Genomic DNA, 26,136 nt, shown 5'->3' with positions numbered 1-26,136 from the left:
AAAAGAGAAAGTAAGCCATTTTTCAGTAATAGTGTGCTGTGACACTTTTCTATTTTTATGTCTGATTTTGTAAGCAAGTAGTTTTTAAGTGCGGTGAAACTTGGGGGTACGCAAGACAAATCAGACTGTGAAAGGGTTACAGTAGTCTGTAAAAGGTTGAGAATCACTGGCCCTGTAGCTTGGCCAGGGAGGGATGGGGGTTGAGCAAGGCACCTGCCCCCTAGTGCTTCCTGTCCCTCGGGGTTGGTGGCCAAGATCAGGGGAGCCCCCACTACACTGCTCGGGGGGAAGGTGAGCGACAGAAGGAGTTAAGAAGGAGAGAGGCAGCTAGAGGGTTCTCCATGGGCATGGTGAGTTCCCCCCTCAGCTCAGCCAGTTCCCCTCAGCCCCGACCCACAGCCCCCTGCTCCCCCAGCCCTGGGCTCCCCCAGCTCTGCCAGTGCCCCTCACCCCCGACCCACAGCCCCCTGCTCCCCCAGCCCTGGGCTCCCCCAGCTCTGCCAGTGCCCCTCACCCCCGACCCACAGCCTCCTGCTACCCCAGCCCTGGGCTCCCCCAGCTCTGCCAGTGCCCCTCACCCCCGACCCACAGCCCCCTGCTCCCCCAGCCCTGGGCTCCCCCAGCTCTGCCAGTACCCCTCATCCCCGACCCACAGCCCCCTGCTCCCCCAGCCCTGGGCTCCCCCAGCTCTGCCAGTGCCCCTCACCCCCGACCCACAGCCCCCTGCTCCCACAGCCCCCTGCTCCCCCAGCCCTGGGCTCCCCCAGCTCTGCCAGTGCCCCTCACCCCCGACCCACAGCCCCCTGCTCCCCCAGCCCTGGGCTCCCCCAGCTCTGCCAGTGCCCCTCACCCCCGACCCACAGCCCCCTACTACCCCAGCCCTGGGCTCCCCCAGCTCTGCCAGTGCCCCTCACCCCCGACCCACAGCCCCCTGCTCCCCCAGCCCTGGGCTCCCCCAGCTCTGCCAGTGCCCCTCACCCCCGACCCACAGCCCCCTGCTCCCACAGCCCTGGGCTCCCCCAGCTCTGCCAGTGCCCCTCACCCCCGACCCACAGCCCCTTACTACCCCAGCCCTGGGCTCCCCCAGCTCTGCCAGTGCCCCTCACCCCCGACCCACAGCCCCCTGCTCCCACAGCCCTGGGCTCCCCCAGCTCTGCCAGTGCCCCTCACCCCCGACCCACAGCCCCCTGCTCCCCCAGCCCTGGGCTCCCCCAGCTCTGCCAGTGCCCCTCACCCCCGACCCACAGCCCCTTACTACCCCAGCCCTGGGCTCCCCCAGCTCTGCCAGTGCCCCTCACCCCCGACCCACAGCCCCCTGCTCCCCCAGCTCTGCCAGTGCCCCTCACCCCCGACCCACAGCCCCCTGCTCCCCCAGCCCTGGGCTCCCCCAGCTCTGCCAGTGCCCCTCACCCCCGACCCACAGCCCCCTGCTCCCCCAGCCCTGGGCTCCCCCAGCTCTGCCAGTGCCCCTCACCCCCGACCCACAGCCCCCTGCTCCCACAGCCCTGGGCTCCCCCAGCTCTGCCAGTGCCCCTCACCCCCGACCCACAGCCCCCTGCTCCCCCAGCCCTGGGCTCCCCCAGCTCTGCCAGTGCCCCTCACCCCCGACCCACAGCCCCCTGCTCCCCCAGCCCTGGGCTCCCCCAGCTCTGCCAGTGCCCCTCACCCCCGACCCACAGCCCCCTGCTCCCACAGCCCTGGGCTCCCCCAGCTCTGCCAGTGCCCCTCACCCCCGACCCACAGCCCCCTACTACCCCAGCCCTGGGCTCCCCCAGCTCTGCCAGTGCCCCTCACCCCCGACCCACAGCCCCCTGCTCCCCCAGCCCTGGGCTCCCCCAGCTCTGCCAGTGCCCCTCACCCCCGACCCACAGCCCCCTACCACCCCAGCCCTGGGCTCCCCCAGCTCTGCCAGTGCCCCTCACCCCCGACCCACAGCCCCCTGCTCCCCCAGCCCTGGGCTCCCCCAGCTCTGCCAGTGCCCCTCACCCCCGACCCACAGCCCCCTGCTCCCCCAGCCCTGGGCTCCCCCAGCTCTGCCAGTGCCCCTCACCCCCGACCCACAGCCCCCTGCTCCCCCAGCCCTGGGCTCCCCCAGCTCTGCCAGTGCCCCTCACCCCCGACCCACAGCCCCCTGCTCCCACAGCCCTGGGCTCCCCCAGCTCTGCCAGTGCCCCTCACCCCCGACCCACAGCCCCCTACTACCCCAGCCCTGGGCTCCCCCAGCTCTGCCAGTGCCCCTCACCCCCGACCCACAGCCCCCTGCTCCCCCAGCCCTGGGCTCCCCCAGCTCTGCCAGTGCCCCTCACCCCCGACCCACAGCCCCCTACCACCCCAGCCCTGGGCTCCCCCAGCTCTGCCAGTGCCCCTCACCCCCGACCCACAGCCCCCTGCTCCCCCAGCCCTGGGCTCCCCCAGCTCTGCCAGTGCCCCTCACCCCCGACCCACAGCCCCCTGCTCCCCCAGCCCTGGGCTCCCCCAGCTCTGCCAGTGCTCCCGGCCTCGACCCCCGATTCTCTTTCTGTTCCGAGCGGCACCCGCACAGCTCTGGCATCGCGGAGTTTTCGTCTTCCTGACCGCTAGATGGCGCTGGAGAGCCCCTCCGGGCACATTCTAGCCCGGGCGTCGCCGCTCTCTATGGTTCCCAGCAGCCAGGGGTGGTGCTCCGAGAAGCCGGGGCCCCAGCGGGAAAAGGGTAGAATCGCTTCCGGCTCAGGGGTCGCGGTGCCGCCCCCCCCCCCCCCCCGCGGGGCAGAGTGTGGGGGCCTCCCCCATGCTGCAGCTAGTGGGTTAGCGGGAACCCAGGAGTCCGGGGGAACCCCTCCCATCTCGTTTGGGGGGCTGGCTGTCGCCCCCTCATCCCCCTGCCATTAAAGAGGGACTCCGATCGGGGGCGGCAGAGCCAGGCCGCCCCCCATTCCCCCGCTGGGGCTGGATCGGAGCCAGCGCCCCCGAGAGGGGAAAGGCCCCGGGTCCCTGCGGAGATGGCGGCCCCCCGGCGGCTGGGGCGGAAGAAGCCGGTGCCCGCCTGCCCTAACCCCCTCTTCGTGCAGTGGCTGACCGAGTGGAGGGATGAGGCCGCTGAGAAGGGCAAGAAGACCCAGTTCGTGTATCAGAGGGTGAGCTCGCCCCCTCCCCGCAGGAGTCCCGGTTCCTGCCCCCCCCGCTCTGACCACTGCACCGCACTCCCCTCCCGAGCTGGGACTAGAACCCAGGAGTCCTGGTCCTCAGCCCCCTGACCTAACCCACTAGACCCCACTCCCCTGCGAGAGCTTGGCGAGAACCCAGGAGTCCTGGCTCCTATTGCTGGGACCCCATTGGGAGGGGTGTGTGGGGGCTGGAGGCTCCCCGTGTCAGTGTTTCTTCCCCCTCAGGCTCTGGGCTCCCTTCGAAGGTACCCGCTGCCCCTGGACAGTGGGCGTGAGGCCGCGATTCTGCAGCATTTTGGGGACGGGATCTGCCGGAGGCTGGACGAGCGGCTGGAGAGGCACCGTGCTGAGCAGGGTAGGTGAAGAGCACCAGGGATGGGGTGTCAGGACTGAAGGGGTCCCCCAAGATGGCATGATGTGAGAAGGAGGCTGAGCGGGGGGTGGGCAGCCACACAGGGGCATAGGTGCACTGGGGTGTACAGGGCTCCTGGGTAGTTGGTTCCACTCGGTTTAGGGATCCTTAGCAACTGTGGTAGATTTAAAATCAAATGACAGTGCTTTGTTATTGTAGGGTCTCTCCTAGGGAGTGGGAGGGTATTGTCTCCCCCTCCCTCCTATCAGGCCCGTCCTTGAGCCTAGCAAGTGAGAGGTTGCTCCCAGTAAGGAGCCCTCCGTGCCTCCTGGCCCTGTCCCAGCTGGAGGGTGGGGGTCAGGGTCGGGCTGGCTGAGGGAGGCAGGGAACGGGAGACAGGGCCTGTCCTCTCTCAGGGGCCCTGGGCCTGGATCGGAGCCTTTGCAGGGGAACTGGCTGCTTGGGGGAGCTCCTATCTTATTTCTATTTGAACCCTAGGTGCAGATGCCCCCCTTGAAGCCATGGGAAGGGCCAGCCCCTCCATAGGGGGCCAGGAAAGTGATCCCCCTGGCACAGAGCACCGCTCCCTCAACAACCCCTCTGCCTCACAGACCTTACTTGGGGATTTGGAGCCTCTCCCCACGGTGAGAGCACTGCCTCTAGCAGAAGGGCTGGGAGCCAGGACTCCTGGGTTCTATTTCCTGGCTCTGGGAAGGGAATGGGGTATAGTGGTTAGAGAAGGGAGGGGTGTGGAGTCAGGACTCCTGGGTTCTATCCCTGGCTCTGACTCTCAGACGCTAGGTAAGTCCCCTTGCCTCTCTGGGGTGGAGTGGGTTTGTGTGAGAGACACTGGGTTGCAGGGACAGGTTGGGGCTTGGGGGGATGTCAGAGGCAGCGAGGGGATCAGAGCTGGGGGATCCTGCTAATTGTCACTTTTCTTTCTAGAGGAAGGCCCGTCCCCCCCAGCAGTATGTCCCAGCCCCACACTCCGGGGCCTATGCTGTGCTGCTAGCCCTCTATAAGGACAGCATGGTAAGCCTGGAATCCTGGGTTCCATGCCCAGCTCTGGGAGGGGTGTGAGGTCTAATGGTTAGAGCAGTGGGCTGGGAGGCAGGACTCCTGGGTTCTATTCTTAGCTCTGCAAGTGGTGTTTGGAGCCTGGCCTCCTATGTTCTCTTCCCCAGTGCTGACTCCTCCTGCTCCCCCTTACAGAGCCCACGCAGCCGGGGGTTCCTGACGAAGCCTGAGCTGCAGCGGGCAGCTCAGCCGCTGTGTGACAAATCCTTCACCCTGGTGAGTGAGAGCTGCCTTGGAGAATCCCCCGGCCTGCCATCCCCTTTCAGTCCGGGCACCATCAAACACCCATCATGAGGTTCCGGAGTTGATGGGTTCTGGAGATGGCTTGAGGAGCCATCACTCCTGGCGCAGGGATCTGAGCCCGTCACCCCACCCCCTCAAGTTTCCCTATCCCCTCTGCTTCCCCCAGCCTTGCCTTCCTCCCTTGCTCCAAGCTCTGCTGGGGCTCAGGTAGGTCCCACCCAGCAGAGTCACATGGGGTATCTGTGTCTTGCAGGGCGACCCTGGAAATAGGTACACGGCTTGGGCATCAGTGGGTACCTTGATCCGCAAAGAGCTGGTGCTGAAAACCAATGTCCCAGCCAGGTAGGGGGTGCTGTGCTGCAGGGGACACGATTCAGGGCTTGCTAGGGGCATCGTGGTATGAGGGGGTGCTGGGCTTTGGAGGGGGTGCCATGTTGTAAGGAATGGGGGGCTCATCAGGGAGTAGTGTACTGCTGGGAGTTGTTGTGGACATGCCCCGGCCTTTACATAGTCTCCTGGTGGTAACCCAGCACCCACGGGCCCACACCTTCCCCAAGGGCTGCTGAGCAGCCTTAGTAACTCACTGTGGGTCTCCGCTGGGCTTGCTGCAGAAATCAAAACTCCTGCAGCAGCTTTTCCTTCCTAGGGAGCGATACCAGGATCTGTGGTGAGGCAGGGCAGCATGGCCAGGCCGAAAGAGCATTGATTAGTCACCTGGGATCCAGTGTCACAGGGTCCTCAGGCCGGCCTGGAAAAGCCACACTTAGAGTCCATGTTGGTAGCAGCAGCGGCTTTGCCACACCCTGGTTCTCTGCGTTCCGTCTTCACTCTGTCCATGCAGGTGTCCTGTCTGTTCACAGCAGCAACCTTCAAACCAGCCCCTTGACAGCTTGTTCCTTTGTTTCAGCTGGGGGGTTTCTTTCAAGGCCCAGAATGCCCTTTGACGCTGGGCCATCCAGAGCGCTTTGTCTGGCTCGCCCTTCGATACAGCTCAGTGCTGGGAGCAGCTCGGGAGCTAATTGCATTACAAATCTCCAGTAATACCCTGCCATCCCACTGAAGGAGTAGGTCTGTTTCTTGGTTTGGGAAGCAGGCCAGTCCTTAACAGCCTCCACCTTTGCAGATTCTGGCCTTCTACAGCTACTCCCCACCTTGTGTCCTAGATAAGCCACCTCAGCAATCCCCACTCTACACTTTCCACCTTTAAGGGGGTCAGGTACCCCCCTAACCTAGGCCACATGCTCTTCCCAGATGTGGCTAGAAATGTCATCAGTATATGCTTAGGCCAAGTTCTCCATTCGTAACTGAGCTACCAGACGCTGAAAGATGGTAGATGCCCCTTTAGGACAGAGGGTAAAACCAGGAAATCCTAGAGCTCCGCTGAGGGGTGAAGGCACCTGGTACCTGCCAGTCGCCCTTGGTGAGCTCCATGGTGCTACGGTAACATGCATCCCCACTTATCTAGAATCTCTTCCATTGAAGGCATGGGCTAAGCATCAGACACTGTGATTGCATGACACTTTCCCTAATCCACAGAGAAACCATCGCCCCCTGCTGTGTGGGTGCCAGCACCACAGCTGTGGCCCAGGCACTGTTGGGCAGCTGAATCCCCCCAAGGCGAGCATGTCAGATATATTCTTTTCCAGGTCATGGGCATTTTCCCCTTGACTGAAAGGAGAGCATCTAATGGGAGGGTTGGCCACCATCTCCATCTGGTGGACAGCTAGGCTGGTGCACCCTGGTCTGCTGGAGGATACCTGCATGGAACATCACAGCCCCCGCCGCCCAAGCTTACAGCTTATTCTGCACTGGGATGAGTGTCATAAGCTGGTCCCCTAGTCCATGTTACTGGGTACAGGCTTGCTGCCCACCAGCTTGCAGGGAGGGGAATCCAGCCTCTGGGGCCCTGGGTGTTTAAGTCTCCCAGAGCCTGAGCAGAGTCCAGTCCCTACCCCTGTTTTGGTCCCTTGGCACACTAAGGGTACAGTTCCTCCTGTGAGCTTAGACCCTGGGCACAGTACTGATCCCTCAGACTGCCCCATACTCAGCCCCTGTCCCAAGGTGTGAGCTTTCTGGGTCCAGCTCAGCTCCCACAGGAGCCCCACAGCAGCTGTGAAGCAGATATCGCATCCGGACCCCATCCCGAAACTCACCTGCTGCCCTTTTACCTCATCACATGCAGCAGAGCGAGCTCAGATCCTGCAGCCCGACCTCCTGCCTGCAGTGCCTGCCACTAGCTCCCCTTCCCTGGGGAGGCCTCCACCCAGCTGGGCTCAGGCAGGGCCCCTGCTTCAAGGCTACTCTGTCAAAAATGGCTCAAACCTTCCAAGAGCTTAGCTCCTCCCCTTTATAACTGTCCAGCCTCCTCTGACCGGTGACTCCCTCATCAGCCACACCAGGCAAGCCCGGCCCCACGACCTCACTGCCCAGGCCGCCTCCTGCTGCTACCCCAGCTCTCCGGGGGGGCCAGTCTGTTGTCTAGGTCTAGGGTGAGTCCATTGCTGTGACCGAGCACCTCACGTCGACGCTGCTCTGTGACTCCTTTGCCACCAGCCTTCAGACTCTCCGCCCACTGTGGGGGCGAACAAGGCGTCGGGCAGGCGAAAGGCTGTACCTCAAAGGGAGCATCCCACGTGGGAAGGAGCCAGGCAGCCAGTTCCTGCTCCCACTCGGAGTGCCTAGATTGTACCCACGCCTTCCCTAGATCCTCACAGAGGCTTAATAGGGGCAGGGCAGGTGGGGTGGGGGGCTCAGTAGGGGGTTTTGTGCTGCCTGGAGGTTTGCTAGTGCCGTGCTGCAAGGCTGGGGACTTCGGAGGTGCCAGCAGAGGGGACTCAGTGGGTACAGATGCCCTTTGCTCCCCGCAGGTACTCTCTGACGCCGCAGGGGCTGGTGCTAGCCCAGAGGCTTGTGGCTGTGGAGCAGGCCCTGATTTCAGAGGGTCGAGCCCCAGAATCCAAGACACCCCAGGGCACAGAGCCCACGGATCCTGCTGGGGAGGAGAAACTGCGCCCAGAGCCCCAGCTGTGAGTGCCAGCTCCAGACAGCCTGTGTGAGCCGGGGTGTACTCACGGGGGGGGGGGGGGGGGGGAGGGGGGGGGCAGGGCTGGGAGCCAGAACTCCTGAGTTCTGCAGCACTGGGGGGAATGGGGTCTAGCACGTTCGAGCAGAGGTGGTGGGAGTCGAGGGAGGGGGAAGGGAAGTGGGGACTAATGGTTAGGCTCCATTCATTGTGGTCTCTCTAGACCCAGCCACTGGCAATGTTAACCCGTTCTTTGCTGATCACTGTAGCAGAAGCTCCCAACTTTCCGCACCCCTGTGCTCTCTGTGGGGGGCTGGGACAGGACTTCCCCACCTTTCCTGGCCCCTCTCCAGGGCTGTGTTCTCACTGTGCTGTCTGCCCCACTTTGCTGCAGGCTTGACAGTGCCCTGGGACCCCTGGAGGGGACAGCGGGTGGCTCTGGAGGGCAGAGGCCCCATGACCCTGAATTCGTGCTGAGACCTGGCCAGTTTGACATCATCCTGTGTGTGGATTTCATCGAGACCATGGGGTGCGCTGGGGGGCCTGAGCTTCTGGCCGGGGGGACTGAGGGAGGGGGTTATAGGGCATCCTGAGCAGGGAGGCTTATTATGGGGATCCCAGGCAGGCTGGGCTCTGGGGGCTGAGGTAGGGAGGTCACTCAGTGTCCAGGAGGGTTGGGGGCATCTCAGGGGCCTCGTGAGCAGGCCCCAGTCCCACCCCGTCTCTCCCTACAGTGGCCCAGCAGCCCGGAAGCAGGACCTGATGGCTGAGCTGCGCAGGAACGCCGTGCCCTTCGACGTGCGCAAGCTGCATGTGGGGGACTTCATGTGGGTCGCCCGTGAGAGAGTCCAGCCCCGTCCAGGTAGGAGCCCCCAGGCCAGCAGGGAGGGAGGGAGGGCTCCTTGAGTGTAACTGGTGCTGCCTGAGCCCATGGCTCTGAGGGGTGGCCCCACCCCACACATCCCAGTGGGGCACTACCCTGGCCCTAGGATAGAGGTATTGGGGGGGGTCCCTGGCTGCCACTCCAAGTGTGTGGGGGAGAAAATATGGGGGTGGCAGAGACTCACAGCACCAAGATTGCCTCATTCTGGCCATGCATGGACAGGGGGGTGGGGTCTTGTTCTCCCCTTCCTGAGTCCCATCTCACCCCAGGGCAGCTGCACCTGCCCCCAGCGCGGGAGCTGGCCCTGGACTACGTGGTGGAGCGGAAGCGAATGGCTGACCTGTGTGGGAGCATCATCGACGGGCGCTTCCGTGAGCAGAAGGTGCGGGGGAATGTGGTGCCTAAGGGATTGAGGAGGGGATCTGGGGGCTGTCTGGATGGAGTCATGGGGTGGGAGCCAGGGTGGATCTCCCTCCCATGCTAACCCCCCACTCCACCCCCCCAGTTCCGTCTGCGTCGCTGTGGCCTGCGCCACCCCATCTACCTGCTGGAGGAATCCGGATCGACCCAGCACCTGAGCCTGCCCGAGAGCACTCTGCAGCAGGCAGCCACCAGCACCCAGGTATGGGGACCCCTGCCCAGTACCCTGGTACAGCAACCCCCCCGCAGGACACTCCCCTCCCATACACATACAGCTCCTGAGCCTCCCACAGAGCGCCCCGCATCAGGTGACCACCAGCATCCAGCTACGGATTCCCCAATCCAGCACCCAGATGCAGGGGCCCTTCTGTGTCTGCTCCCCCTAACAATGGCACAGGGTTAAGGCCAGAAAATTTCCGAACCTCAAGGAGGCTGTGAACCCAGATGCCCTGTCTTCCCCGCCCACTAGCCCCACTCCCTAATGCTCTCTTCCCCCACACCCAGGTAGTGGATGGCTTCTTTGTCAAACGTACCCGTGACCTGCGGGAATCAGCTGCGTATCTGACCATCATGACACGTCGTCTGAATAGCCTGTATGGGGTGAGCAAGGGGCTGCGGGAGGGAAGCTGAGCCCAGGGCTGGGCTGGGGGTCAGGACTGAGGGGCACTGGCAGAGCTGGTGGGAGGGGTGCACATGGCTGGGCTAGCGCAGGGCTGTGGGTTAAGAGTGAGAGGCACCGGCAGATCTGGGGGAGGGGGAGTCCAGGGCTGGGCTAGCTGGAGGCTGTGGGTTGGGAGTGAGAGGGGGTGGCAGAGATGGAGGTTTGGGAGCCCAGGGCTGGGCGCTGTGGGTCAGGAGTGAGAGGGGGTGGCAGAGCTGGGAAGAGGAAGCCTGGGGCTGGGCTAGGAGGGGGCTGTGCATCTGGAGTGAGGGGTGCCAGCCAGGAGTAGGGGATGGTTGGTTGGATTTATGAGGTGCCCCTTTCCTCCCCAGAACAAGACCCTGATGAGCTGCACCAAGGAAGAGTCTCAGGGCCGCGGCCCGCTGCAGCCCAACAGCGACTCCTGCACCCTAATGACCTTCCAGGAGTTCAATGAGGGAGCTGTCAAGAACAAGGTGAGACTGGGCAGAGTGGCCATGACCCTGTTTCCAGCCCCAGGACAGGGAATGGGTCAGGGGGCACTGGCTGTGATCTGTCCCCAGGACAGGGGAAATGGCTGGCTTAGGGGGCAGGGAATGGGACATGGAGCCTTTCCCCTTCCGGGGATGCTGGCTGTGATTGGCTCCAGGAGCTGGGATGGCTCTGTCCTTTCCCAGGATCCTACCCTAGGGCGGGATGACTGGAGGACACCTTGGCAGTTCCCCCTGGCTCTGACCCCCTGTCCCCCATTTCTCTCTGGCTCCCTAGGCCCAGACTGTGCGTGAGGTGTTCGCTCGGCAGCTCATGCAGATCAGTGGAGTGAGCGGGGAGAAAGCAGCTGCCATTTTGGAGAGATACAGCACACTGGCCAGGTACAGGGCCCACCTGCCTGGGTTCTGGCGCCAGCTCTGGGAGGGGAGTGGGGTTTGGTGGGAGAGCAGTGGAAGGGCTGGGAGCCAGGACTCCTGGGTTCCTTTCCTGTTTGACTGAGTGCCTGTCTTGTTCCATGCCTCAGTTTCCCCTACTCTAGAAAGCTTGGGGGTTGGGAGCCCAAGTCCCTGCCCCCCCCTCACTGTCTGTCTCCACCCCATTAGCCTGCTGGCCGCCTACTCTACCTGCCCAGACCCTGAGAGCAGGGACAAGCTGCTGAGCACCATCAAGTGTGGCAAACTGCAGAGGTGAGAGTAAGCAGCGCGTGGACCCTCAGGCCTGACCCACGCCCCCTGCCAGCCTGGTACTAGGGTCCCCCTTGCCAGTGCCCCTTATCCCCAACCCACAGCCCCAGGCTCCCCCTCAGTCCAGCTGATTCATTCACTCCAGGGATCAGTAAAACCTCCCTCTGTCTTCAAAAGCTTATTTAGGATTTTTGAATTATCTCCTGGCTTTGGGGCTATTTTAGTCCCTGGGGTCTAGAGGGAGGCAGGGAGCCAGGACTCCTAGGGTCTCTGTGCTCAGTTTCTGGCTGTAGCAGATGGTCAGAAGTTGGGGCCTCCTGCTGTGCCCCTCCCCTGGCCCTAACACCCCTTTCCCCATTGTGCTTCCTCCCCCAGGAACCTGGGCCCTGCCCTGAGCAGGACACTCTCCCAGCTGTACTGCAGCCCCGGCCCCCTCTCCTGAACAGGGGGACTCTCATCTGTCCTGTTGCCAGGGCCCCCAGCACCTCAGGCTTCGCCCTGGGCCTAGTGCTCTAGCTGGGGACTGCAGGGGTGCTGTAGCCCTTTGACGGGTGCTGCTGGGCAGGGAGCCAGCTCCCTTCTCCAGGGGCAGAGCGGTCAGGTGGGGACTCTGCCTCTGTGGGGTGTATGCCCAGGGGGCATGGTGGCCTTGCAGGGACGGAGGCTTCTGGGTGTGTGTAGAAGGACTGTCTAGGGCTTTCGGCCCCAGTGTTTGTTTTAATGAATCTTTGTATTTCCCTTCTTCCAATAAATTTGATTATTCCTTTGTTCCTACTGGGATTTTCCTTCCCGCTAGGGGTGTGGGGGATATCACTGCAAGGGGGTCCAGGTGCCAGGGTTCACCCCCCATCGCATGGGAAGAGGTGCTAATGAGCAGGAATGGACTCCAGCTCAGTTTTATCTCATCCCAGAGCTGAGCTTCTGGTCCTGGCTGTGAAGGGAGAGTGCCCCCTACTGCGCATTTGCTTCCATCCCTCGCTCCACCCTGGGAGGGGATAGTGCCCCCTATTGAAGGGCTTCTGTTCAATGTTTGAGCACATCTGCCTGTGCTTCACATGGCCACGCTCTTCTTCACACTCACACAATTGTGCCTAGTGCTGCCCGGACCCGTCCCCCACTTCCCCCGCACACGCACTTGATCAGCTCTGGTGCTGATGGCAGAACCAGAACCCCCCACTCAACCTGCTTTGCCTTATTTGGGGTTTGGTCTTGGTGCTTTTACTGAAATTTTCCTTTTTTCAAACCAGAAAGTGGAACAGTTGGCCAAAATCACACCTCTGGTCTGCGCAGGAGCCCAGCTCGGGGGGTCTCCAGCCAGGGAGGGGCAGAGCCCAGGGCAGGCTGGAGGGATGGGAGATTTGGGCCCAGCTGCATGTCAGTTTCCAGTGTGGCAGCTGGGGTCCCGTACCCCACTGATATCTCTCCAGAGCTGGGTCTGGCTGTGCTGTCTCCTTTGGACCGGTGCCAACCTGCAGAGGCAGAAAACAGCAACATTGGGGCCTGAGACCCTGCTTTTTGCTGCTTCAGCCCCTAAGGAAAGGGGGAGGCAGGGTGTGTTACAATTCACACACCCCCACCCCGCTGTTCCATGGTCTGAGTGGGCTGGCTCCACCTGCACTGGGATTCCTCGCTTTTACAGCCAGGCATTGAGCCCAGCCCACAACGCAGCTGGGTGAGAGAACCTCCAGGGGGCAGATGGGGAATAATCTGCCCCCTTGCACAGTTGTACACCCCCCAGAGCAGCTGGCACAGGCCAGGACACTGGGGCAAATGGCCCTCAGCTCAGCTCCATTCTCATGTGCTGTAGCATGCCCCCACAGCAACCCCAGTCTGGTGGTCGAGCTAGAGGGATACAGCCCAGCTGTATTGGAAGCCCCTGAGCAGTAGAGTTTTTCCCTAGTCTCCCCCGAGGTCAGTTGTTCCCAGGGCAAATCCCTCTCCCTGGTAAACATCCACCCCGCAGTTCCAGGCTGAGAGTCTGGCATTGGCTTCGATTGGCCTTTGTCTGCGGGACAGAGACCCCAGGATCTAGCCCCCTCGGGACTTTCTCTGGGAGAAACTCGCCCAACATGGTTTCCAGCGGAGGATTGTTCTCCTGGCTTCTCAGAGCTGGGTACAATCTTTGTTGGTCAGGGAGGGTCTGAAGGGGCAGGTAGCAGAGATAATGGGGCTCCCCCCTTTTCCCTTTAGGGAGACACACACACACACACACCCACCCAGTGGTGAGCTGGAGCTGGTTCGCTGGCTGTTAAATTTAGAAGCCCTTTTAGAACCGGTTGTTCCGCGAGGGACAACCAGTTCTAAAACGGCTTCTAAATTTAACCGACCAAAAGTGGCTGGAGCACCCAAGGGGAAAATTTGGTAGGTGCAGAGCACCACCAGCAGCTCCCTGCCCCACCCCTGGCCCCAGCTCAGCTTCTCTGCCCCCCCAGGCTTCCTACGAATCAGCTGTTCGCATGGGAAGCAGGCGGCGGCTTCACACTCAGGCCCAAGGAGGCAGAGGTGAGCTGGGGCGGGGGCCCATAGGGGAACAGCTCCCAGCCCCAGCTCACCTCCGCCTCCCTGGGCCTGAGTGCAAAGCCACCGCCTGCTTCTCAGCCCTTCCCGGCTTCCCGCCAAACAGCTGATTCGTGGAAGCCGGGGGGCGGAGAAGCAGAACGGGGCAGCGCATTCCGCAGAGGTGAGGTGATCTGGGGCTGGGTGTGGAGCTGCCGGTGGGTGCTCAGCACCCAGGGAGTCAGCGCCTAAGGCACCACTTCTGATGTGATCAGTGGGGTAGCAGACGCTCCCCCGCCCCTAGGAGCCAGAGGGACCTGCCAGATGCTTCCTGGGAGCTGCCCCAGGTAAGCACCTCTGGGACTCCCCACCTCGCCCCCCAGCAGTTTTCTCTGGCTCTTAGGGGTGGGCACCCACTATGGTGGCCCACGAGACCCTCCTACCCTGTTCTGGGGGCAGTCAGGGGAGGGGGGTGGATGGGGCAGGAGTCCCGGGAGGCGGGGGTGGGCAACGATTCCCTCATGGGGTGAGGCGGGAACCCGTTTTTGGCAGCTCATCACTGCACACATTCCCACCTCCACAAACTAGCCCTGTCTTACCCAGGCTGGGGCACTAGAAAGAATAGGCTCCCACGAAGATGGTGAGACGCAGCACCGAGCTGGAGCGGTAGCTCATGAGTGAGTTCATAGTCACCATCTCCAGGTCCAGCACATATTCCCGGGGCCCTGTGACAGGCCTGGCCAGAACCAGCATCGCGCTGATGTTATTGATTTGCTGCCAAGAGAGCAGATGAGTGAGTGCAAGCCTCCAAGGGGTGCTGACCCAACCAAATCATTTCAGTGTAACTAAAGCAGTGCCCACTTTGTTGCTGACCCAAGTCAAGGTGTGGCTCTGGCGAGAGGGGAAGCTGCTGCCAGCTGTAGGGGGCACCAGTGACATCCCAAAGGGGCCCGGTTTTCTGCTGATCTTATTTCCTGATCCGACCCACCCCCCAAGCACAGGGGTTCAGCCCTGGGAGACCTGGCCTTCGCCCTGACATTGTGGAGCTGATCAGCCACAGCCGACTTGGGCAGCAGAACAAGGCCAGATTTTTTAAAAGGTGTTTAGGCACCTAACTCCCCTTGAAATCAAGAGCATTAGGCATCTAAATGCTGTTTAAAACCTGCTGCCTGTTCTAGCCCTGCCCCTCACTAGCACCGTCCAGTGGAGTGGCTCCAAGTGCATGCAGGCTGGAGGGAATCCCCTCCGGCTCAAGGAGGCAAAGGAAAAGGGGGCTCAGGGCAGTCACTTCCTGCTGCTTTGATTCACCCTGCACCCCTGCCTCCTCAGACTTCTCCCTTGCAGGTTCCTACTCACCTTCTGCCTGTCTCCTCCATCCCCCTACTACCCCCAGTAATAACTAGGGGGGGCATCCATAGCTTCTGTTGCCCAAGCCCATCGCCCCCACCGGTGCTCCTGGAATCCGTCCACCCAACCTCCACCCTCTCTAGTTCAAGGATTCCCTGTCACCCCCCCACACCCCTCATTCCAGGGGCTCTGTCTGCTCCCCGTTTACTCCCCCCCCCGCACACCACCACCAATGAAATAGCTGCTTCTTCTTTGGTTGGCTGAGTTTAGACTAATGCAGGAAGTCCTGCCTCCAGGGCAGCACCCACTGGTTGGTGCTATGAGCAATTCAGAATGCCCCCCCTCACGGAGGAGACTGGGTCTCTGGATGAGTGGGACATGCCCATTGCCTGGCACTACGAGCAACACAGAAAGTCCTGCATTCTGGTAGCAGACCTCCCACTATTGGTAATTGGGCTAAAAGAGGAAGTCCCGCCTTCTGCAGTGGTCTGTCCTGTCCAGAGCCCCCCTCTCCCCACTCACCCGGATGTAGAACTCCCCCTGCTCATTGCCAGAGCGGATCTGGAAGGCATTGTAGGCTCCAGGGTAGACACTGGTGGCCTGGATCTGGAAGACGTCAGAAGGGACGGTCCGGTCAGCTGTGATGCTCATGTAACGGTGCACGATGGATGAGGGCTGTTCCCGGCACAGAGGGTTTGTGGTAGGGCACAGACAGCGGCTGCGAGGGAGGGACAAAGTTAGTGTGGGGCAGGACATCTGGGGTCCATCCCTAGGTCTCTCACTGACTTTCCAACTGCTTAGAATTGGGTATTTCGGTAGGTTTGCCAACTTTCTAATCACACAAAATCAAACACCCTAGCCCCATCCCTTCCCTGAGGCCCCGCCCCTACTCACTACATTCCCCGCTCTCTCCCACCCTCACTCACTTTTGTTGGGGCAGGGGTTTCGGGTGCGGGCTCCAGCTGGGGAATGAGGGGTTTGGGATGCAGGAGGAGGCTCCAGGGTGGGGCTGAGGGATTCGGAAAATGGGAGGGGGCTGCGGGTTGAGGCAAGGGGTACGGGCTCTGGGTGGGGCCAGGGATGAGGGGTTTGGGGTACAGGAGAGGCTCCAGGCTGGGGCTGAGGGATTCAGAGTGTGGGAGGGGGCTGCGGGCTCTGTGGTGGGACCAGGGATGAGAGCTTTGGGTGCAGAAGGGGGCTCTGGGTTTGGCGGGGGCTCAGGACTGGGGCAGGGGATTGGGGCACGGACTTACCTTGGGCAGCTCCCGACCAGCAACGCAGCAGGGCTAAGGCAGGCTGCCTGCCTGTCCTGACACCACGTTGTGTGCACCCCGGAAGCGGCCAGCAGGTCCAGTGCTAGTAGGCAGGGGGGCAGGAGCCACCCCCTCCCCCCACAACTCCCATTGGCCAGTTCCCATTGCAGAGTAGGGGCAGGTTCTTCTCCATGCAGCGATAGCCTGGGAGCTGGACCTGCTGGCTGCTTCCGGGGTGCAGCGCGGTGCCAGGACAGGGAGGAAGTACCCTACCTAAGATCTGCAGCACCCCTGACCGGCCCTTTAATGGCCCGGCACCGCCAGGGTCCCTTTTCAACCGGGTGTTCCTATATTTCCCCTTTGGTCACCCTATATTTTGGCAAAACACTCATCCCCCAGCCACTGGAAAATGTGGCATTACTAGGCACAATACTGGGGCCAGTACTGAGTGCAAGGGGAGAGAGCCCCTTACTGAGCCCTCTGACCCTGCAGCATGGCACCTCCTAGTGCCACATTGGGGTCAGCATTCATTACAATGCAAGCCTGGTGGTTCCTTATGAGTCTCCATCCAGGGACAACCCTGCTTAGCTAAGGGAAACCACCCAGTCCCCACCAAGCACACCATGCAGACTCACTTGTCAGACACCTGCACATAGGGCTCCAGGCAGCGGTTCTTCTCCACGCAGCGATAGCCCCCATGGAAATTGATGCAGCTCTGGGCCTCGGTGCATTGGTGGGCGCCTGTCTCACACTCATTAATGTCTGCGGTGGGGAGAGACTGGGGTAACTGGAGTCAGACCCCAATCAAGATCAGGGCTCCCATTGTGCTAGGTGCTGCACAGACCCCAACACTATCAGGGGCCCCCACTGGGCCGGCCACCACACAGGTCAAGATCAGGGCTCCCACTGTGCCAGGCACTGCACAGAGACACAGTGACAATCTCTGCCCCAAAGAGCCCCCAGTCTGAATAGACATGGGGCGGGAAGGGAAACTGAGGCACCGGGAGAGGAAGGAACTTTTCCAAGGTGAGTAGCAGAGCCTGGAATAGAACCCAGGAGTCCTGAGTTCCTGCCCGCTCCTAGCCAATAGATGCCCTACCACTGGAGGCAGGATGCTCTGGGGCCCCAACAGGGATCTGTTCAGATCTTGGCCTCTCTCCTGGGATGACTGGCACAGAGAAGGGGGAAATCCCAGAATGTATTTCACACAGCTCTGCTGTGGCCCTCAATCCCAACCTATAGCCCCCTGCTATGCTAAGCCACCCCCTTTCAATGGCTCTTGCAGGGGTTCTGGGATTTCTTTAGGGCAGTAGGGGCTGCTCAGGGCTGGGGCCAGCTGGGGTGGGTGGAGTGTCCTGGGGAGGAAGTAGCTCTGTGGTGGAAGCCCCTCCCAGCGCTGGGAAGCATTGGTACCTTGGCAGAGGCGGGTGCCCAGGAGCTGGTAGCCCTGGGGGCAGTCGCAGGAGAATCTCCCTGGCTCGTTGATGCACTGGAACTGGCACAGGTAGCTGGAGTAGCTGCATTCATCGATATCTGGGTGGGGGAAGCAAAGCGTGAGAGGGCCGGGCTCCCTTCACCTCCTAGTCCATCACTGCCCCCACTCCAGGAACCACAGGATCTGTCTGTGCCCATCAGCCTCACTAGAGATTGCCCCTCATAGCCAATCGGTGGGAAAAGAGCAGGGGGAGGAGCTAAGAAGGTCCCCAAGGCAAGGGAATGGGCAAGTGGGTGGAGCAAAGCAAAGGGGAGGGGCTAAAGGGAATGGGGAGGGAACCATGGGAAAATGGGAGGAGCAGAATGGAATAGGAGGAGCTAGAACTGGAGATGAGAAGGGAGGAATTGTCAGCAGGGAAGGGCTAAGGGAAATGGGAAGGGTTAAAATTGTGGAGGGGCTAAAACAGGAGGGAGATAAAAGGATGGTAGCTGACATACAACAAGATGGGGCTAGAAATGGGAGAAGCTCAGGGTATGGGAGGGGCTACAGCTATGGGAGGAGCTAGGCCTGGGGAATGCTAAAAGCAGGGAAAGGCTAGGACTGGGGGCTGGGCTAGGGGCAGGGGCCAGGCTCACCTACCATTGCAGGTGAACCCGTCACGGTCGAGCTCATAGCCCTGGTTGCAGCGGCAGATGAAGGTGCCGTAGGTGTTGAAACAGCGCTGCCCACACGGTGCCCCCATCTCACACTCATTCACATCTGCAAGGAAAGCGCAGTGTGAAATCCCAACATGCCCAGCACCGGGATGCGACTGCTTCTGGGGTGGGGCAGGGTGGTGTATAACAGTGTTCAAATGCCCACCAGGTGATGCAAATGGGAACAGGAATAGAACCCAAGAGTCCTGAGTCCCAGCCCCCATTGTCCCTCTGGCAGGGCGGGTCCCTTACCCACGCAGGAGCGGTTGTTGCTGGCCAGCTGGAAGCCTGGCTCACACTGGCAGGAGAAGGAGCCTGGGGAGTTGACGCAGCGATGCTGGCAGTACCGGTACCGGCACTCGTCGATGTCTGCCACACGGGAGAGAAGGGGTTAAACTCATTGTCCTCCACCCCAGCCCTGCTTCCTGCAGCACAGCGCCCCCGGTGGCCGGTGCCCACTCACCCACACACTCGGAGCCAATCTTGCGGTAGCCGTCAGGGCACTTGCAGTGGAAGGCGCCGGCCGTGTTGATGCACTCCTGGCTGGGCTGGCAGTCATGCAGCTCGTACTCGCACTCGTCCACGTCTGCAGGGGGCAGCACCGGGACATGCGGGGTTAGCCGGGACAGACACCCCCCAAGCCGGGCATCAGGCCCCAGGGGTGTCCTGGATCTGCCCCATAGAATCACCAGCCTCTGCCTGTGGGGAAGCAGCTCCCTAACCCCCAGTGATACCAATTGCCTCCCTCCCAGTGGGCCTTGTACCCCCCACACACCCGTGGCTGTTCCCCCCTGCCTGTCCTCCCACCACTTCCTCCTCCATCTGGCCATGCCCCCTGCCTGTCCTCCCCGCAGCCATGCCCCCTGCCCCTCCCCCAGCCATGCCCCCTGCCCCTCCTCCCTACCATGGCCCCTCCCCCCAGCCATGCCCCCTTGCCCCTCTTCCCCCCAATCGCTCCCTGTTTACTCACCCAGGCAGGAGCCCTGCCCATCAGGCTCGTAGCCCTGGGGACAGGCGTTGTGGCGGGAGGCGGTGAGTGAGGGTCGGGGAGGCCGGGGTCGAGGGGCACTGGGGGGCGCAGCATTCTCCGAGTGCACGTCATTGATGACGGAGGCTGAGCGCGGCAGGCACAGGTACCCCCCATAGTGATTGATGCATTTCATCTCCCCTTTGCAGGCCTCGGGGATGGTCTCACACTCGTTCACGTCTGGGGACAGGCCCAGGGTCAAAACGCAGGAGTCCAAGCCCTTCCTTCCAAGGACCCCCTCCCAGCCCTGGGGTAGAACCCAGGAGTCCTGGCTCCCAGCCCCCCACCTTCAACCACTCCCCACAGTCCCACCTCATACCTTTGCAGTGCTGTGTGTCTGAGTCCCACTGGTATCCGTCTGTGCATTCCTAGGGGTAAGAGAGGGAGACGGTTACAGTCGGGGGTCCACGGGGAGTGGGGAAAAACCCCAAATATAGGAGTGAAGAAATCAAAGGGCTGAACCAACAGGATCCCATTGCCCTTGAAAGCATTAATGGGCCCTGCAGGATCAGGAGAGGAACCCAGGTGTCCGAGGCCAGCTCAGGGCAAGCAGGCAGCTAAGGGAAAAGGCCCTGCACAGACCCCACCTGGGAGCAGGGCAGCAGGGACGGACGGACAGACACAGAGCAGGGCTCATCCTCTCCAGCAGGGGGCAGCATGCACACGCACACAAAACTCTCCATAGATTGAATTTATCTCCCAGACCAGGCAAATCATAATGGTGGGGAGGGGAAGGGGGGCAGGTGCACAAAGCACCTCTGGTTGGGAGTGAAATTGGGGGGTGTTGCAGGAAGCCTCTGAACTAGAGGGGAGGGTGGCACCGAGCCAGGGGGCACGGAATAGAGGGATACAAGGAGCCCTGGTGGATGCGATGAGCTCGGTTGAGAGAAGCTACGAAGGGAGCGACCGCTAGTTAATCCGACAGTGTTAGTGTCTCACTTTGTGAGCAGTGGGGCTGTGCAGCCCAGTTTGTTATTCCAGGGTCTCTCAGGGGCACTAAGGATGGGATCCCCTCCAATATCCTGGAGTTTTGCTGAGGGATCCCAGCATACACAGTCCCCGTGCCCCACCCCAGAGGCAGCTGCATCTCAGCACCAGGCAAGGGACCCTGTATAAACAGCCCACACACTCCACCCCAGAGGGTGTGTGCAGGGTGGGCAGCACTGACACGTTCTTACCGTGTAGGTATCAGGTTCCTCCAGCTCCTGTGCAAGTGTCGCGCCCACCAGCACTGCCAGCAGCAGGCAGGAGACGGGCCACATGGTCCTGCCAGGGGTAAGGCAGGGGTTAGTGTCACCCACCCACAGTCCTGCCAGTGCCCCTCAGACTGAACCAACAACCCCCCCAGACAGGTAATCAGAAACCCCTCTCAAGTGGATCTGATCCGTGGCCTGGTATCCCCACTATGCATCATTGCCTGTGTACTGCTGAGAATGAAGGCAATTCCCCTTGGGCCTTGGGGACAGGGATCCTGTCCCTGCAGCTGCCATGGGGCAAGCGCACCCCACAGTGCCCTGGAACATATGGAATATGGATTCCCCTCCCTGCAAGGTGAGGCTTCCCCCGCCGTCCCCTCCTTCTCCCAGTCTCCCAATGCCCAGTGGATTCAAAGCCAGAGTTTGGTGGGGACTTTGGCTCAGAGCATCCAGATCACCCTTATTCCTGTCCTCACTTGGAGTCCATCCAGCCCCATTTGGAGGGTGATGGGGGAGGAGCGGGGACCAACCATCAATGGCAGCCCCTCCCCGTACATTGTATCTTGCCCTTCCCACTGGGCCTCCCCCCCCACCCCAATGGCAGAGACCCCTGGAGTTCTGGATGGCTTGGAGGTTTCACACCTGGGTTCAAAGTGAGGGCATGTCATGAGTTGGAGGGTCTCAGCATTGAGTCCCCATTATAATCCAGCCAAACATTGCCAGACTAGGCCTCAATGGCTGAGATGGCAGGGGGACCACAGGTCTGGACTGAGGGGGATCAGCTGAGCAGTGGGGGGGGGGCAGGGCTGGGAGGGCAGGGGACTATGGGTCTGGATTGAGGGGCACTATCCAAACAGAGGCTAAGGGAGTCTATCAACTCTTCTCCTGAGGCAGGAGCTCTGGTCAAGTCCAGGCTAATTATAGCCTCTCTGTGGCTATGAATAGCCATCCACCCAGCTCCCAGACTGTCTGGAATCCAAAGCCCCTTGGCCAACCCAATTTGTGGGAGGAGGGGACCCCAGAGCAGCCATCAGCAAATCAGAGCTGTGGGGAGCCAGGACATCCCAAGGCTGGGCAGGAGCATTGTAGCATGGTGGGGAACAGGGGATTGGTGGCAGAAATGGGATCAGGGGGAGGGGGCATCCTTAGGGGATTGAGGGAAGCAAAGTGGAGACCCCCCCCACCCAAAGTACACAGCAGAAAGTATGGATGGATGGTTCCAATGCATAGCCTGGCAGAAGCCCTCTCACTGACCCAGCACTGTCAATATTTATGTCTGGCTGGGTCTACAATTAGTCTCTGGGGCCTGGAGCCCTGTGGCCTCTCCCAGCCAGCCAGAACACACATGTAAGGGAACATGGGTGTGCCCTAGAGGAGTGTACAAAATGACATCTCCCTCACCCACAGCCACCCTAGACCATGCTCTCCAGCTGTTGCCTCAAGGCCTGGTATTGCAGGGAAGGGAGGGGGCAGACTGGAGCTGCCCTGCTGGGCTCTTCCTACTCTCCTCTCCCCTACCCCAAAACTCTGTCCTGCTGCTGGAAGAAGGTGGGTGAGGGAAGAGCCCTGACTGCCTCCTGCACAAGCTCTGATTGGCTGCTCTTCCCCAAGAGGCGGAGCATTGGGGAAGGCAGCCCATCAGAGGGGGATCCCCCAAAGGGCAGGATCTCCTGAGACTTGTCTCCAGAGGGGCTTTTCTGAGAGAGGTGGACACAGGTGGTGGGGTGGGGATCAGGGAGAGACCCCAGCAGCAGGAGAGGCAGGCTGGGGTGACTACTGGGAGGGATCCCAGCAGTGGAAGAGGTGGGTGGTGTGGGCAGCACAGGCAGGGATCCCAACAGTGGAGGAGGCAGGTGGTGTGGGGAGTGCAGGGCGGGGGAGGGATCCTGACAGCAGGATCCTGGCAGTGAGCGAGGGGAGCACTATGGGGAATGTAGGCCAGGGCACGGATCAGAGAGGGATCCCAGTCAGCGGGGAGGCAGGCAGTGTGGGGAGCGCTGGTGGGGGGGGGGAGACTTGGGGAGAAATCCCAGCAGTGGGGAGGCAGGTGGTGTGGGGAGCAGGGGTTGGGGGGAGGGGAATTGGGGAGGGATCCCAGCAGTGGGATCACATTGGGGGGGTCTTGGGGGAGGGGAATTGAGGCAGGATCCCAGCAGTGGGGAGGCAGGCAGTGTGGGGAGCAGGGGCTGGGAAGGGACCGGAATTGGGGAGGGATCCCAGCAGTGGGGAGGTGGGGGGGTCTGGGGGGGAAGGGGAATTGAAGCAGGATCCCAGCAGTGGGGAGACAGGCGGTGTGGGGAGCAGGGGCTGGGGGGGGGAGAGGGGAATTGGGGAGGGATCCCAGCAGCGGGAGGGCAGATGGTGTGGGGAGCACAAGGCGGGGAAAGGCTCAGGGAAGAAGCCTGGTGTGTGTGTGTGTGTGGGGGGGAACATGGGTATATAGGGGTGGGCCAGGTGGGGGGCAGGCAGTTAGGGGGTGAGGCGGGGAAGTCTATATTTTGGCCCAGCCGTCTCTGAGCTGGCTCCGTTAGGGGTACTCCTCCCTCCCGCCCCGGTTGGGGTCAGTGGGTCACAAATGGCTTATCTCGGCCTTGGGGAGGGGTCTGACCTGGTGGGGTCCCGCTGGCCCTGCACCGATCCCAGCCCGTCAGGACCCCCCCATCACTGCCAATCGCGTGGCTGGTGCCACGGCTACAAAGGGGGATTCCCAGAAGTTTCGGGCGCAGGGATAACGCCACCGGGACCCCCCCGACGCTGACCCCGCAGGGCTCGATCCATACACGGCCCGGTCCGCTCCCGGGGATCCCCCACTGACCCCTGCACGGCTCGATCCCCTCCGGCCCCACTTACCGTCCGGGATCGGCCCCCCGCCCCCGTGCTCAGGCCGGGGGGTCCGGTCTGCGCCCCCCGGGCAGGACGGTCTGCCCCGATCCCCCACGGCCGGGCGGGCGCACACGGAGCGGGCGCTGGCGGCCGAGGCTCTCTGGGAGAGACGCGCTGGCTCCCCCCGGCCCCCCTGCCCCGAATTCCTGGCCCCGGGCCAGCGGGACCCGCCCCGCACCTGGATCCACTTACAGCCGGCGCCGCGCGCCCCGGGCCGGCCAGCTGCGAGACCGCGCCCCCTGCAGCCCCTGCCCGAGCCCCCCACTGCTCCACCCCGCCCCATCACCGCCTGCCCCACCGCTGCACCCCCGCCCCCCACTGCTCCACCCCTGCCCCATCACCTCCTGCCCCAGCCCCCCACCGCTCCACCCCCACCATCTCTCGCCGCAGCCGCTCCACCCCCACCCCATCACCCCTATACTCCCTCCAGCCCCGCTTTACCCCTGCCCCCTGCAGCCCCAGCCGCTCCAGCCCCCCTGCTCCACCCCTGCCCCCCACCGCCTGCCCCAGCCCCAGCCCCATCACCCCCTGCCCTCCGCACAGCCCCACTCTACCCTCCTGCCCCCAAGACCCCCAACCACTCCACCCCCAACCCCGACTCCTCTGCCCCAGCACTGTTCTCTTTTACTTCCCGCAGACACTCACTCACCCCCAGCCTCCCTCTGCCCCCCCCCTTCACACACCCCTCTCCCTGGAAACCCCTGCCTCTGCACCCTCTCTGCCCACCCACCTTCTTCTCTGCCCTCCCCCATGGAACCCCTACCACTTATCTCCACCTCTGTCCGCCCTTCCCATCCATCTCCCTGCTCCCCACCTTCACCCCATCCCAGGGAGTGGGGATGGTTAATCCCGAGGCACATTTGCCCCTCTCTAAACACATCCTCCCACCACATGTCCCACCTCAGCAGGGGACGGGGGTTCTGTGTCTGTGCATTTATCCCCTGGCCACTCAGCGGCCCCCCCAGAGGAGTAAGGCTCTGTGTGCTGTCCTGCCCCCAGGCGGTGACTTTTGCTGACTTACACAAGTGGCTAGTAAGTTCCTGGGGGGGGAGGGGGGAAAGAGCCCCAAGCCCCCCCCCCCCAGCAGAGGTGTGGACACCCCGATAGCCTTCCCCAGTGTTAAAGCCAGACACAGTCCAAGCAGAAATGCAGCACTGTTTTTAACCCTGAGGTTAATTAACCCTGGGACCAAACAGCCAAGGGCCGTGGTGGATTCGCATCTCTCAGGGTCTTCAGCTCCAGCCTGGCTACCTTCGGGAACATGCTTCAGTCCAGCACCCATGCCTGGGCTCAGCACCGGGGGGTGATGGGTGACATTCTCTGGCCTGGGCCCCCCAGACTATCTAGTCTCATGGTCTCTTCTGGCCTGAAAATCTATGGATTGGTGTTGGATACACACACGCCAGGGTGGATCCCAGGCACGAGACTGTGGCTTCCCCCCGGATGGAACTTCAAACCTGTTCTGGAGGGTCTTGGCTTCCAGCCCTCCCCCTCCCCTAACCCCCCAGACCCCACTCCCCTCCCAGAGCTGGGAACAGAACCTAGGAGTCCTGGCTCCCAGCCCCCCCGTTCTAACCACTAGACCCCCCTCCCCGAGTTGGGATAGAACCCAGGAGTTTTCTGGGAGCTGGGGCGGGGCAGCGCAGCGCTATGGTATGGTGCCCCCAGGGGCTCACTCGGGAATGGGGAGGCGCAGACAGAGCAGCCCCCTGGGGAAGGGATTAGCTGCACGGAGGCTCTGGTGTTCTGTCTGAGCTGGCACTGGGCCCCTGTGCAGGGTCGTCTGGAGAACAGAGACATGTGGTGGGGGGAGGGGGGAATGGGAATCAGGACTCCTGGGTTCTATTCAACACAAACTTCTGCCAACATGTATCCCCTGCCCCCAGGGTGCTCACTCAAAACTTTGGCCCTTAATTTCCTATTTAAATTTTAGAGTAAATTATGTTAAATAGAATCAATGAACGCTCTAGCCCTCAATCCTGGCCCATAACCCCCCACTAGCCCAGCCCTAGCCCCACCCTCCCAGTTCTGCCGGTGCCCCTCAATCCTGGCCCATAGCCCCCTGCTAGCCCAGCCCTAGACTCCCCCCCCAACCTCCCAGCGCCCCTCAATCCTGGCCCATAGCCCCCTGCTAGCCCAGCTCTAGACCCCCCCGCCAGCGCCCCTCAATCCTGGCCCACAGCCTCTTGCTAGCCCAGCCCTAGACCCCCCCCCAGTTCTGCCAGCGCCCCTCAGTCCTGGCCCACAGTGCCCTGCTAGCCCACTCCTGGGCTCCCCACGGGCTGTATGCAGGGATGTAGCAGTGTGAGGGGCAAGATCTCATTAGGTTTGTTCAGCTCTAGGGTCTGTGTTTCTCCCTAAGCCTTGTGTAGATCTGAGGGAGGCCCCCCACACCTGGCAGTTTCCCCATAGCATGGGTCACCTCGAAGATGAGTCCTGGAAGGAGCTGAATTGTGACCATGGGGAGGCAGCAACTCCTGGAAACAGCTCCGCCACAGCCGCCCACGGATGTCGAAGGATGGGGAAGGGGAAACCAGGGCTGGCGCCGTAGCTCCAATCCAGGAGGGTGTTGGTGGTGGGGATACCAGGCCGGGCCCGCGGCTCCGATCGGGGCTGGGGGTGGGGATACCAGGCCGGGCCCGCGGCTCCGATCGGGGCTGGGGGTGGGGATACCAGGCCGGGCCCGCGGCTCCGATCGGGGCTGGGGGTGGGGATACCAGGCCGGGCCCGCGGCTCCGATCGGGGCTGGGGGTGGGGATACCAGGCCGGGCCCGCGGCTCCGATCGGGGCTGGGGGTGGGGATACCAGGCCGGGCCCGTGGCTCCGATCGGGGCTGGGGGTGGGGA

At 62.2% G+C, this 26,136-nt stretch overlaps 2 protein-coding genes across 2 annotated transcripts; one reads left to right on the top strand and one right to left on the bottom strand.

Moving 5' to 3' along the window:
- The first annotated feature begins 2,771 nt into the window (after nt 1–2,771).
- On the top strand, nt 2,772–11,659 carry MUS81 (MUS81 structure-specific endonuclease subunit). Its single transcript, XM_074959722.1, has 16 exons — nt 2,772–3,116; nt 3,372–3,501; nt 3,997–4,142; nt 4,444–4,530; nt 4,711–4,791; nt 5,072–5,160; nt 7,686–7,844; nt 8,235–8,369; nt 8,575–8,702; nt 8,993–9,105; nt 9,229–9,345; nt 9,648–9,743; nt 10,137–10,259; nt 10,552–10,655; nt 10,878–10,961; nt 11,334–11,659. Exons 1-16 carry the CDS (start codon nt 2,982–2,984, stop codon nt 11,398–11,400), a joined length of 1,794 nt encoding a protein of 597 aa, XP_074815823.1. The 5' UTR covers nt 2,772–2,981; the 3' UTR covers nt 11,401–11,659.
- A 500-nt stretch (nt 11,660–12,159) lies between these two features.
- Nucleotides 12,160–23,414, bottom strand: EFEMP2 (EGF containing fibulin extracellular matrix protein 2). Its single transcript, XM_074959721.1, has 12 exons — nt 23,258–23,414; nt 20,390–20,477; nt 19,531–19,579; nt 19,155–19,391; nt 18,648–18,770; nt 18,437–18,553; nt 18,129–18,248; nt 17,468–17,587; nt 16,690–16,816; nt 15,324–15,519; nt 14,054–14,228; nt 12,160–12,427 (listed from the first exon to the last, which is right to left on the bottom strand). Exons 2-11 carry the CDS (start codon nt 20,471–20,473, stop codon nt 14,067–14,069), a joined length of 1,335 nt encoding a protein of 444 aa, XP_074815822.1. The 5' UTR covers nt 20,474–20,477; nt 23,258–23,414; the 3' UTR covers nt 12,160–12,427; nt 14,054–14,066.
- Between the last annotated feature and the right edge of the window lie 2,722 nt (nt 23,415–26,136).

The sequence above is a fragment of the Natator depressus genome, chromosome 7, assembly GCF_965152275.1.
Source record: "Natator depressus isolate rNatDep1 chromosome 7, rNatDep2.hap1, whole genome shotgun sequence".
Classification (NCBI taxonomy): Eukaryota; Metazoa; Chordata; order Testudines; family Cheloniidae; genus Natator; species Natator depressus.
This window is presented reverse-complemented; position numbering and strand designations above follow the sequence as displayed.